Raw genomic sequence first — 13124 nt, forward strand, 5'->3', positions numbered from 1 at the left:
TGACTCACCGCGTTTGGCTTGGCAGGGTAAACGCGGAAATTGAAAGCCAAAATTAGGGCTTTATACTTGTTCTAAAGGCTGTGGGGTGGGTTTAAAAGCCTAACCAAGCAAAATGACTCACCGCGTTTGGCTTGGCAGGGTAAACGCGGAAATTGAAAGCCAAAATTAGGGCTTTATACTTGTTCTAAAGGCTGTGGGGTGGGTTTAAAAGCCTAACCAAGCAAAATGACTCACCGCGTTTGGCTTGGCAGGGTAAACGCGGAAATTGAAAGCCAAAATTAGGGCTTTATACTTGTTCTAAAGGCTGTGGGGTGGGTTTAAAAGCCTAACCAAGCAAAATGACTCACCGCGTTTGGCTTGGCAGGGTAAACGCGGAAATTGAAAGCCAAAATTAGGGCTTTATACTTGTTCTAAAGGCTGTGGGGTGGGTTTAAAAGCCTAACCAAGCAAAATGACTCACCGCGTTTGGCTTGGCAGGGTAAACGCGGAAATTGAAAGCCAAAATTAGGGCTTTATACTTGTTCTAAAGGCTGTGGGGTGGGTTTAAAAGCCTAACCAAGCAAAATGACTCACCGCGTTTGGCTTGGCAGGGTAAACGCGGAAATTGAAAGCCAAAATTAGGGCTTTATACTTGTTCTAAAGGCTGTGGGGTGGGTTTAAAAGCCTAACCAAGCAAAATGACTCACCGCGTTTGGCTTGGCAGGGTAAACGCGGAAATTGAAAGCCAAAATTAGGGGTTGATACTTGTTCTAAAGGCTGTGGGGTGGGTTTAAAGGCCTAACCAAGCAAAATGACTCACCGCGTTTGGCTTGGCAGGGTAAACGCGGAAATTGAAAGCCAAAATTAGGGGTTGATACTTGTTCTAAAGGCTGTGGGGTGGGTTTAAAGGCCTAACCAAGCAAAATGACTCACCGCGTTTGGCTTGGCAGGGTAAACGCGGAAATTGAAAGCCAAAATTAGGGGTTGATACTTGTTCTAAAGGCTGTGGGGTGGGTTTAAAGGCCTAACCAAGCAAAATGACTCACCGCGTTTGGCTTGGCAGGGTAAACGCGGAAATTGAAAGCCAAAATTAGGGGTTGATACTTGTTCTAAAGGCTGTGGGGTGGGTTTAAAGGCCTAACCAAGCAAAATGACTCACCGCGTTTGGCTTGGCAGGGTAAACGCGGAAATTGAAAGCCAAAATTAGGGGTTGATACTTGTTCTAAAGGCTGTGGGGTGGGTTTAAAGGCCTAACCAAGCAAAATGACTCACCGCGTTTGGCTTGGCAGGGTAAACGCGGAAATTGAAAGCCAAAATTAGGGGTTGATACTTGTTCTAAAGGCTGTGGGGTGGGTTTAAAGGCCTAACCAAGCAAAATGACTCACCGCGTTTGGCTTGGCAGGGTAAACGCGGAAATTGAAAGCCAAAATTAGGGGTTGATACTTGTTCTAAAGGCTGTGGGGTGGGTTTAAAGGCCTAACCAAGCAAAATGACTCACCGCGTTTGGCTTGGCAGGGTAAACGCGGAAATTGAAAGCCAAAATTAGGGGTTGATACTTGTGTTTAAAGGCTGTGGGTGGGTTTTAAAGGCCTAACCAAGCAAAATGACTCACCGCGTTTGGCTTGGCAGGGTAAACGCGGAAATTGAAAGCCAAAATTAGGGGTTGATACTTGTTCTAAAGGCTGTGGGGTGGGTTTAAAGGCCTAACCAAGCAAAATGACTCACCGCGTTTGGCTTGGCAGGGTAAACGCGGAAATTGAAAGCCAAAATTAGGGGTTGATACTTGTTCTAAAGGCTGTGGGGTGGGTTTAAAGGCCTAACCAAGCAAAATGACTCACCGCGTTTGGCTTGGCAGGGTAAACGCGGAAATTGAAAGCCAAAATTAGGGGTTGATACTTGTTCTAAAGGCTGTGGGGTGGGTTTAAAGGCCTAACCAAGCAAAATGACTCACCGCGTTTGGCTTGGCAGGGTAAACGCGGAAATTGAAAGCCAAAATTAGGGGTTGATACTTGTTCTAAAGGCTGTGGGGTGGGGTTTAAAGGCCTAACCAAGCAAAATGACTCACCGCGTTTGGCTTGGCAGGGTAAACGCGGAAATTGAAAGCCAAAATTAGGGTTGTTGATACTTGTTCTAAAGGCTGTGGGGTGGGTTTAAAGGCCTAACCAAGCAAAATGACTCACCGCGTTTGGCTTGGCAGGGTAAACGCGGAAATTGAAAGCCAAAATTAGGGGTTGATACTTGTTCTAAAGGCTGTGGGGTGGGTTTAAAGGCCTAACCAAGCAAAATGACTCACCGCGTTTGGCTTGGCAGGGTAAACGCGGAAATTGAAAGCCAAAATTTAGGGGTTGATACTTGTTCTAAAGGCTGTGGGGGTGGGTTTAAAGGCCTAACCAAGCAAAATGACTCACCGCGTTTGGCTTGGCAGGGTAAACGCGGAAATTGAAAGCCAAAATTAGGGCTTGATACTTGTTCTAAAGGCTGTGGGGTGGGTTTAAAGGCCTAACCAAGCAAAATGACTCACCGCGTTTGGCTTGGCAGGGTAAACGCGGAAATTGAAAGCCAAAATTAGGGGTTGATACTTGTTCTAAAGGCTGTGGGGTGGGTTTAAAGGCCTAACCAAGCAAAATGACTCACCGCGTTTGGCTTGGCAGGGTAAACGCGGAAATTGAAAGCCAAAATTAGGGGTTGATACTTGTTCTAAAGGCTGTGGGGTGGGTTTAAAGGCCTAACCAAGCAAAATGACTCACCGCGTTTGGCTTGGCAGGGTAAACGCGGAAATTGAAAGCCAAAATTAGGGGTTGATACTTGTTCTAAAGGCTGTGGGGTGGGTTTAAAGGCCTAACCAAGCAAAATGACTCACCGCGTTTGGCTTGGCAGGGTAAACGCGGAAATTGAAAGCCAAAATTAGGGGTTGATACTTGTTCTAAAGGCTGTGGGGTGGGTTTAAAGGCCTAACCAAGCAAAATGACTCACCGCGTTTGGCTTGGCAGGGTAAACGCGGAAATTGAAAGCCAAAATTAGGGCAAGATAATTATATTTTCTATTGAGTTTTACACCCTTGTGTCACAAACTCGCTGGGACACAAGCCCCACCGGGAAATTTGCCCAAAATTTCGTCCCCGGTGGAAAAAAATTCCCTTCAATTTCAGCCCAACGGAGAAATTAATCATCCCCTTTGAATTTTTTGGGCTCGGAACAATACAATTTTTACCCCCATTGGAATTTCGATGGGAAGTTTCATCCCCACGTGATGTGAAAACTTCAAACGGAACTGCGAGACAGGCGTGTTTTAATTTTATCTCCCACTCTGGATAAAGAATCCTCTCTGCATCACTGAGAGAGGGGTGTCTATTTAACAATCTCAATAGAGATTTATTAAAGAGAATCCCATGCTAAGGGATCACTACGAAGTGGAATTCAAATCAGGGAATTTTTAAGGTTAAATTTCAACAATGGGGATGATTCTGGACGCGAAACTCAAGTTAAGGCTAAGGGGGTCTTAACACTACCAGGAGCGCGGGGCCGTTAGACAAGCTCCTGGCACCTTCTAAGGTTGAACCTAATGCCTCCACCACCTGTATATAGCATTCCTCAGATATTTTCATCTAACCACTAAGTTTACAATCATATTTTCGTGACAAAAGTCATTTAATGAAAGTAAATTAAATCTATAAATCTACTCAATATGTACTCAGCCTGTTACATCTCATCAATTTTTGGTTATATATTTGTTATAAATTGCTAGACGAAAACTTTAAACACATGTTGGCCTGGCAATTAAAACAAATCGAGTTTTATAGCAAATTACCATCAATAGTGTACATATTTATTATTGGTGTCGTTTGCCAATTCATTCATAAATGCAGCAACGAAAAACGCATATTCAAATTGAGTCATGAAATTTCCCAATACATTCAAGATGAAAGTTTTAATTTGCGTTTTCTTGACAATCGGTGCGACGTGGGCATGGAACGAACATATGGAAGGTATTCTTTATTTATAAAATAGGGCACAGCCAATAAACATCTTCTGATGTATTTGAAATGCTACTTGAATATACAAACTTAAAGGTGAAGCAAATCTTTTGCTTGTGAGTTTTTCGTAGTGAATACCCTTGTGCCACAGACACCGGAAAGATTGACAGAAATTTCGTCCCCGGTGGGAAAATACCTTAGAATTTCACCCCCATTCGAAATTCGATGTTTAAAAATTGCACTTCAAAACCATCGCCACTGAATTTTTTACCCTTGGAACAAGGGAATTTCTATCACCATTGGGATTTTGATAGGAATTTTTATCCCCACTGAGAAAAAGAATTCCACTGGGCTGTGAGACAGAGGTGTTAGTAAGTTTTGGTTGAATTATCTCTTAACCTAAAATACTAAGTTGTCGTCACTTCTTAGCATTTGCTCACCGACCACGATGATTATGTGAATGTAGCGTATCTAAGATTTATTTTTACTTCTGTTACTTATAGACGCGGGCCTCTATGAGGGTGATATCAAATTATCTTACAAGCAACTTTTGTTTGGTTCCATCAGAGGAAAACGTTGGACTAACAACATCGTCCCATATGTTGTACATTCAACTCTTGGTAAGAACAATGCATTATAAATTATTACCAAGCATGACGATTAGTGTTTATACTGTCAAAAACCTATATCAATCCGAAAAATTAGTTGAATAAGATTTTCTAGCATTCGAGTTTATTTTCCGAAGGGCTAGAGGGGGCAAAGGAGATTATCCAACCTTTCATAACCTTTCTTTTTATCCAGGATGTGTTTTCCACAACCCTAGCGTTTTTTTGCTAATAGCTCATTGACAATTTTTTTTGACACTCTGAAACTAATCTTATAAGTGTTATTACTACATTGTACACCCACTAGACCAGGTTTTATGACTAGGCATGCCTTAAAAAGTCTGTAAAATCCCGAAACAAAACTGATCACGTCATCAAAAATGACGTTATTATTTTTTGAAATATTTACTCATTTTTTCAGCATAGATTTTAGCAGAGTTAAATTATGCGACAACTTAGTGCTATGCACCCATTGGAAAGATATTAGTGAGTTGAACAATTTGAAATACTAAAAATGAAGATGAAAATAAAGAAGAAAAAAATGAAGATCTTGTAAAAAAATGCTATAACTATCATTTTCACTGAAGTCAATCCTTGATCATCGAACGTCATTACTGTGAAATAAATTTTCAAAAATAATCATTCAGTCAAAAGATATCAAACACAGTTATAAGCTAATTGACGTCTAAAATCGCTGTTTTCTGCTGTTTTCTGCTGTTTTTTTGGGGTCAATCACTTATCAACTTTGTATCATAACTTTATATTGAAAAAATATTTTAGCAAAATATTATAGGTTATAGGTAAAAGAAAATAGAGTGCACTCTTATCGTGAACAGACTTTAAATCCAAAATCTTTTGTTGCTGATTTGAAAAACTTTCTTATCATCTTGAAATAATGAAATACTCTTGCATGTAGCCAGCCGTGAGAATGTGATCAATGATGCCATTGGTGTTTACCACAAAAGAACATGTTTGAAATTCGTTAAACGCACCAATCAACCAAATTATATTGAATTCTTCCAAGGCTCTGGGTGAATATCTTTTATAAATACAAGTTTACCATTACCTTAACCCATTAATCAGTAGCGTTCTCAGGGGTGTCGGAAAATTTGTGTAGGAGGAGAGCACAATTTTGTTACGAATCAATTATCTGCTCTCCTACACAAATTTTCCGACACCCCTGTGAACGCTACTGGATTTACATAAGGCAAGAAGTATCATAGAATTAAAATAACAAGCCAAAATATATTTGGTTCCTCAAAGCATTCTCACAATTTTGAGACTTTTAGTCAAAAATCTCTCGCAAGGATCTCTTAGCCTCTTGCTTTCTTGATCTTTGACCACCATTAGTTACACTATTATATTCAATATTTTGAAAATAGATGCTGGTCATTTGTCGGTATGAATGGAGGAAAACAACAAATCAGTCTTGGTCCTGGGTGTCTCTGGACAGCCACAGCTCAACACGAAATCGGACATGCTATTGGTAGATTAATCTCTTTTATACATTTTATTCAAAAACTGTACGTCATGAAGAGTCTGTAAATTATAAGTATTCGCAACCTTCTAGCGGATTATAATACAAACTCATACCCTGAGTATCAGAGGTTGAGTTTTCAAAGAATAAACCAACCTCTGAAGACCAATAATAGAAATTGAAAGTGAGTTTCTTTCGAAGGAAATATTTTACATGATCCCCAAATGTATAACAGTTATTACTAAACTATCAATAATGGAAACTTTGGTTACTTCAATTGAATCGAAATAATAGACAGACTTAATGTTATGATTCTCTATCACTGACTCTTTTTAAAAAGCATTGATTACATTTTTGAGTTGTGTTTTCAATGACGGGAATAAGAAATATCAACTTTGAACTTAATCCAAGATCTTGGATTGTCGTCATGGTTACTTTTCTCTGCGTTGATTGTGCGCTGAATAAAATCTGGATTGGTCGGCACAGGTCGATATACGATTTCGGCCTGTCTGCTTTTCACGGTAACAAACTCACAAAAAAAAGAAAAAATATCAACACGAAAGTGAAGATGCCTAGAAGAATTTGATAAAAAATTACCATTTTATTCTTTTTAGGTCTTCAACATGAACAAACCAGACCAGACAGAAATCAATATGTCAAAATTCATCTTAACAACCTCAACGATCAAGGTAAGTCGGCGTTCTTTTAAATTTGTCCTCAGGCCCTTAGTTTAACTCGGTGAAGATTTTAAATCTTCAGCTAAATCAATGATATGGAAGTATTCATGGCGTTCTTTTAGGGGGCAGTGAGGCAACACCCCCCAGCAGAGCTTTTTTAGGCGCGCAGAACAGCAAGGGAAGAACATATTTAATCAGTTCTTTGCTAATCAGTGCTCTCTCATAGACACTGATAGTGTTTTACCGCATCAAAAATATGTAACTAATCTTAGAATAAACAATATCGCTCTTGATGAAGCCAAAATCTTAGCCCTCATTCGCGCACTTACGACTAACAAAGCTCATGGTTGGGATGACATCTCCATACAGATGATTAAAATCTGTGATGAATCCTTGGTTAAACCTCTTATGAAGATCTATCAATATTCTTTAGATTTTTGCATTTTTCCATCAAACTGGAAAAGAGCAAATGTTGTTCCTGTGTACAAAAACAAAGGGGACAAGAGCGTGGTAAAAAATTATAGACCAGTGTCTCTTCTGCCTATTTTTGGAAAAATCTTTGAAAAATGCATCTTTGACTCCGTCTACACCTATTTCGAAAACAACAATCTTTTCACAAATTCCCAGTCTGGTTTCCGCAAGGGTGACTCTTGTGTGTCTCAGCTGTTATCCATAACACACACAACATCCTGAATGGTTTTGATGTTGATCCACCCCTAGATACTCGTGGAGTGTTCCTTGATATTTCCAAAGCTTTTGACAGAGTTTGGCACGATGGTTTAATTTTCAAACTTAAGTCATATGGTGTTTCTGGCTCCCTTCTTTTATTAATCCAGAATTTTCTACACGGGAGACGGCAGTGGGTTGTTCTTGATGGTCAAGCTTCTGATTGGACGGAAGTCTTGGCAGGTGTACCTCAGGGATCTATTCTCGGACCCCTCTTTTTTTTGATTTACATTAATGACCTCCCTGAAGGAATCATTTCCATGATCAAAATTTTTGCTGATGACTCATCCTTGTTTTCGCTTATCCTAGACCATATTCGCTGTTCTCAAGAACTGAACAGTGACATGCAGAAGATAAGTGAGTGGGCTCATCAATGGAAAATGTCCTTCAACCCTGATCCTTCTAAACAGGCAGTTGAAGTGTACTTTACTCGGAGGTTAAATCCAGCTGACCCCCAGAAATTATTTTCAATAATGCAGCCATTGCAATTCAGGATCATCAAAAACATCTTGGTCTCATACTTGATCAAAAGCTGGTCTTTGACCGTCACCTTGTTGAAAAAATAAAAAAAGCTAATCAAGGTATTGGTCTTATTCGCAGACTTCGTAAGTTTCTACCCAGGGAATCTCTTGTCACTATATACAAAACCAATGTTAGACCACACCTAGATTATGGAGATATCGTATATGATCGTCCTGGTAATTCTACATTTTCTGAAAAACTTGAGTCTGTTCAATATGATGCCTGTCTTGCAATTACTGGATGCTTCAGAGGAACATCCAGAGAAAAAATATACCTTGAAAAGCCTGGCAGACAGACGGTTAATTAGAAGACTCGTATTTTTTTATAAAATAATCAATGGCTTTGCTCCTGCTTATCTTACGAATATTCTTCCTCCCCAGAGAGGAGAGGAAGAACGCAATGCAGGGCGAAGGATAAAACCACCACTCGAGGCACCTTTCTGTAGAACCGAGCGTTATCGTGCCTCATTCTTTCCTTTTTGCACAAATGAATGGAATAACCTCGGAGATCATATACGGAATCTTCCCACTATTAAGTCTTTCAAGCAAGCAATTCTCCGATTTCTCAGACCCAGTGCTAACTCAATTTTCAGAGTTAGTGACAACGATGGTGTTGTTCTCCTTAACCGATTAAGGGTTGGTTTCAGTCATCTTCGTGAGCATAAGTTCAGGCATAATTTTGCAGACACAGTTGACCCCTTCTGCAACTGTCGACAAAATTCAGTAGAAACAACACAGCATTTTTTGATGCATTGCTCTGATTACTCTAATGACAGACTTGTGATGTTTGACAGCCTTCTTCAACTTGACATAACCTTGTTTCCATTTAATCCCAAAACATTGTGTAAAATACTTCTTTATGGCGACCCCGATTTTAGCATTGTCCAAAATCACGATATATTGAGTATAACAATAAAATTTATCCGTGATACAAGCCGTTTTGGGGGACCGTTATTTTAGTCTTTTACTCTAACTGCTCTCCAAGCTCTTTTTTGTTTTTGTTTTTTATTTTTTGTTAGTATGTATCCTCTGTAGTAAGTTTTTTTTTTCCATGCATTTATCAATTGATTTATTAATTTATTGTTAGCTTAGTTTGGGTTCCTTCCTCCTGGCGGTATGATCTGGTGGTCCTTTTGCGGGAGGTCAGGAACCCTTAGTTTTGTACTATTTGTTCGTGTTTCATATACAATAGATAAAAGAAAAAAAAAAAAAAAAAAAAAAAAAAACAGCAAGGGGCACCAAAAGAATTTTTTCTGAAGCACCCTATTCTTTGAAAATCGAACTCTACAATCAAATTCAATTCTATTTTTTATGTAGTTGTTGTCTAAGAAACTGCTGGGATGGGGACACCATATTGAAATCTAAGGGGCGCGATTTGGAAAAAAATAATATTGGCCCCTGCAGAATATTTTCCCCAGAAGGTCACTAAATTGCTCTGGGTGCTAGAGTCACACTCGTTCATTTTAAGCTTTTGCTTTTTAGACAACGCTTATAATTTCCATCTGAATAGAGACATTGATTCCTTGGGAACTCCTTACGATTTCTATTCAATGATGCATTATGGGTGAGTGTTTAAGAGTTTTTTTTATTCTATTATTTCACATACAACCTTATGCTTCCTATGCAACCTAAAGCTTTCATAATCTTGAATGTGTTAAAATTTGTTGTATGTGAAGTAAAATTTTATTATTTTCAAAGACATTTTGTCGTTCGTGATGAACTGATTCCAAATAGATTAATGGCAAAATCAATTTTTGAGTTTTATATTGTTTTCCCTGAAAGTGAAAAATTCAAAAATTTCATAAATTCTGACGATACTACTGCAATGAATTACGAATTTTTTTTTTGAAAGGTTTATTTTTAAGCAATCGAGATTCCCTGCGGATATTATTCTTTTTAAGCCATTCATTCGAAATAATTACCCATGAGGTAGCCAGACTAATTGTTGTGCCCATAAGGGTTTCCCATTGGTTCGACGCAAAGACAGCCAAGATGTTTATGCCAACAGAAAGTAGCTAAAAGAGCGTAGTTGTCCTCATGATTACCCTTAATTCTTTTCGACTATGACAGTGAAATGCATATCCGGATAAACCATGTACATAGTTAACCCTTTGTTGATATTCAATCCAATGAAATGTGATTTCAATGAAATTTAGATCGACAGCATTTGCAAAGAGTGGTACCAAAACCATCACAACTTTGGATCCATCCAAACAACGAATTATTGACAACAACTACCATTATGGAATGAGTGATATCGATGCTAAACAAATCAAACTCATGTACAACTGCGATGGTTTGTAGTAAAGATTTTGATGTTTCTTCGCATACTTAAGCGAGTTTGTGTTTTTTTTTGCGACGGAGACTGTTAGCTTCTAATGTTTCTTTTCTGATATTCCGAAGCTGGATTGGCGGCTACCCACGCTAAAGCTCTAAAGTCTTTCAAAGGGGTAAACAAACCATTAAAAAACTGACTCTCTGTAAGGGTCCAAAAATCACAAAATTATAAATTTCCTACCTCAAAGGATTGTGATTTTCCAAAATTTGGACAAAAATCGAGTAAAAAATCGACAAAGGATTTGAGAACAGTTTCTTTAATGGTCCCAAAAACACTAATTTTTCCTCTATCTTGGCTCGGACAAATTATTACCTCAGGGGTAAATCTCGGACGGGAATTTTGATACACTATGATTACATAGTGAATAACAGATTAAGATTATAAAGGAGGAATTATCAAGTTAAATTCAAAGGTGAAAATTGCAAATTTTTTTTCATTTAGGTAATGGTGGTAATAATAACAATGGAGATCTCAAAAATGACGGTGAGAGATTTTATAGTAGAGCACATACTTAGCACCCCTGACATCTTCTATGTGACGCAACCAAGCCTGGTCCAGTTTAAAGAATGAAGTGCTTGAACAGTTTTTCACATAGGAGGTTTTCTGCTAAAGTCTAGGAAATCTTTTAAAACCCAAAAACTGACATCACAGGCAAAACCTCTTGACTCTAAGAATTTGAAGAAATTCCAAAGTCAATAAAACCAAAGCCACTTATACCAATCGTAAGCAGTCAAAAAAAGCTATTTAGAGGATTTTTGAAAAAAAAAACACTTACTGCAATGCCAATCTGATTCAGGTATGACATAATGACCTTTATAAGCAGCTACCACTACACAAGATCTTTATTCCTTAATGACACCTCATTGTAAGAAAATCAAATTTTACCACTGTCTTGAAAGGCTACTCAGTGCTCAATTTAAAGATTGAAAATTATGCATGTCTTTCAATTTTCAACCAGGCGAGAATTGTTACTACAAATGTGGACACAAAGGTGGATCATGCCCACAATATTGTGGTCGAACTGGATTGTGTTGTCGAGTTGGTTACAATGATCCCGGTTGTGAACAAGCATCAAAACCATGCTACTCTTATCACTGTTGTACTGCACCAAAGAAAGAAGTCAAGAATATTGGTAAGAATAGCGCTTCGCAACGCATACGTTATAATTATTACTTTTCACTTTTTTTTTTTACATTTTTACGAGTTGTAATCCCACAATTCAATGCAGCTCAATTGAAGATAGCAAATCTTTTTTAGCTTTCATAGTCCCAAGAAAGGGAGTGTTTTATGGATAATCCTTGTTAATGGAATGTTTTTTGAAGAATTTTATTTATTTTTCATAGGCAAAAATTGTTGGTATGATTGCTCATACAAAGGAGGATCTTGTTCATCAGGATTTTGTGGAAAAGATGGTATTTGCTGCAGGAAAGGATACAACGATAAAGGTTGTGAAAATGCTCAAGCTGCTTGTGATGGAAAACATTGCTGTACTGCATAATTATGGAAATTCTTAATTATATTTTGTTGAAGAATTTACATCGTAAAAAATAAAAATCTTGTTTTGTTTATGATTTCCATGAAGGGCTTGGCTTGGCGATACAGGGTCTTTTTCTGGTAAAAAAACTTGTTGACCATATTTCACCAGTTTCACCAGATTGAAGAAAATTACTTTTTCACTACCCTTGAAAATATATTTACGGCAGGCTAAATTCGCTAGCGAAAATCTAAATGCTACAGAGAAAGTCTTCACGTACGGCTATTATCATTATATATACTTGTATGCATAAAGTTTCTTTCTTCTTTGAGAAATTCGGAAGGTCTTCTTAACTACTTGCTAGTGTATTCTACTGAATATCAGAATGAGGATATCTAAAATTTTCGAATTCTGTAAGCTTTTGAAAAGTTTTTTCTCGTGTTAGCTTGTTTTCCAGATAGAATTTAAAGAAGTGCTGGCGTAGTAGAGATACTTCTTCGAATCTAATCAAGAGCTCATGATAGTGATTGACTTTTTCAGGAAAAAATTAACGTTAAAAGGAATTTTCTATAATTCTCATATATCCATCATAAAAAACTTTATAAGGGAAAAGAGAAATTTGGACTGAATTTCAAAATAGCCATCTGCCTTTATCCAATATATTTTCCAAATATGGACTTATTCACATCCTTTAAAATTGGTCTCATGAATAATTCATACACCCATTCCCCAAAGTTGAGCTCTCTGAGGTGAAATTGGGATCTGGACTATTTTTAAACCTATTGAGAGCCTGCTATGATAAGAGTTTTTGATGGAATTGTTTGTCCTCAAACGATTATTTTATTTAAATCTCCTCTCCAGTGGGTTTTATCGAGTCATAGATCTATTTTAGTGACTTATCTTAATTTGCTTGTATGGTTTTTCATCTGGGTTATTCTTGTGCTTTTTCGTGTCATCGTTATATTGAATAAAATGAAAACCTCTAAACTGAAATAACCCTTATTCCGGGGGGTGAGGAGGGGTACTAGGATTACGAGATGACAGGTATGTCCGAGCCAAAGTTCGAAAATCAACCGTTAGAAAAACTGAATTTCAAAAATTTTGTCAATTTTTTGACGTTTTTGCCAACCTTACAGAGACCACTTCCCCAAAATTTCAGCCAAATTTTAGTCCAAATTTTAAAAATTTATGACCTTATGAAGGAATTGATTATGAATTTTTGTAACTTTGGAACTCTTAGAGTGGTGGTATAAGTTGAATTTCAACCGTGGCTTTCTCGGGACAAAAAAAAATCTCTAGTTGAGTCTAGATTCTACATTCTCCGTAAGGCTTTCCCAATTGCTATTCAATGAGG

The 13124-nt window shown here is 37.9% G+C and overlaps 1 protein-coding gene across 1 annotated transcript; it reads left to right on the forward strand.

Annotated features, from left to right (window-relative positions):
- Positions 1-3721: 3721 nt before the first annotated feature.
- On the forward strand, positions 3722-11843 carry LOC136808626 (hatching enzyme 1.2-like). The gene is made up of 10 exons (XM_067065167.1): positions 3722-3964; positions 4456-4572; positions 5474-5588; positions 5940-6043; positions 6649-6723; positions 9441-9522; positions 10115-10254; positions 10738-10779; positions 11255-11428; positions 11640-11843. Exons 1-10 carry the CDS (start codon positions 3874-3876, stop codon positions 11792-11794), a joined length of 1095 nt encoding a protein of 364 aa, XP_066921268.1. The 5' UTR covers positions 3722-3873; the 3' UTR covers positions 11795-11843.
- The last annotated feature ends 1281 nt before the right edge of the window (positions 11844-13124 follow it).

Source organism: Clytia hemisphaerica, unplaced genomic scaffold, assembly GCF_902728285.1.
Source record: "Clytia hemisphaerica strain Z4C2 unplaced genomic scaffold, Clytia hemisphaerica genome assembly, whole genome shotgun sequence".
Classification (NCBI taxonomy): domain Eukaryota; kingdom Metazoa; phylum Cnidaria; class Hydrozoa; order Leptothecata; family Clytiidae; genus Clytia; species Clytia hemisphaerica.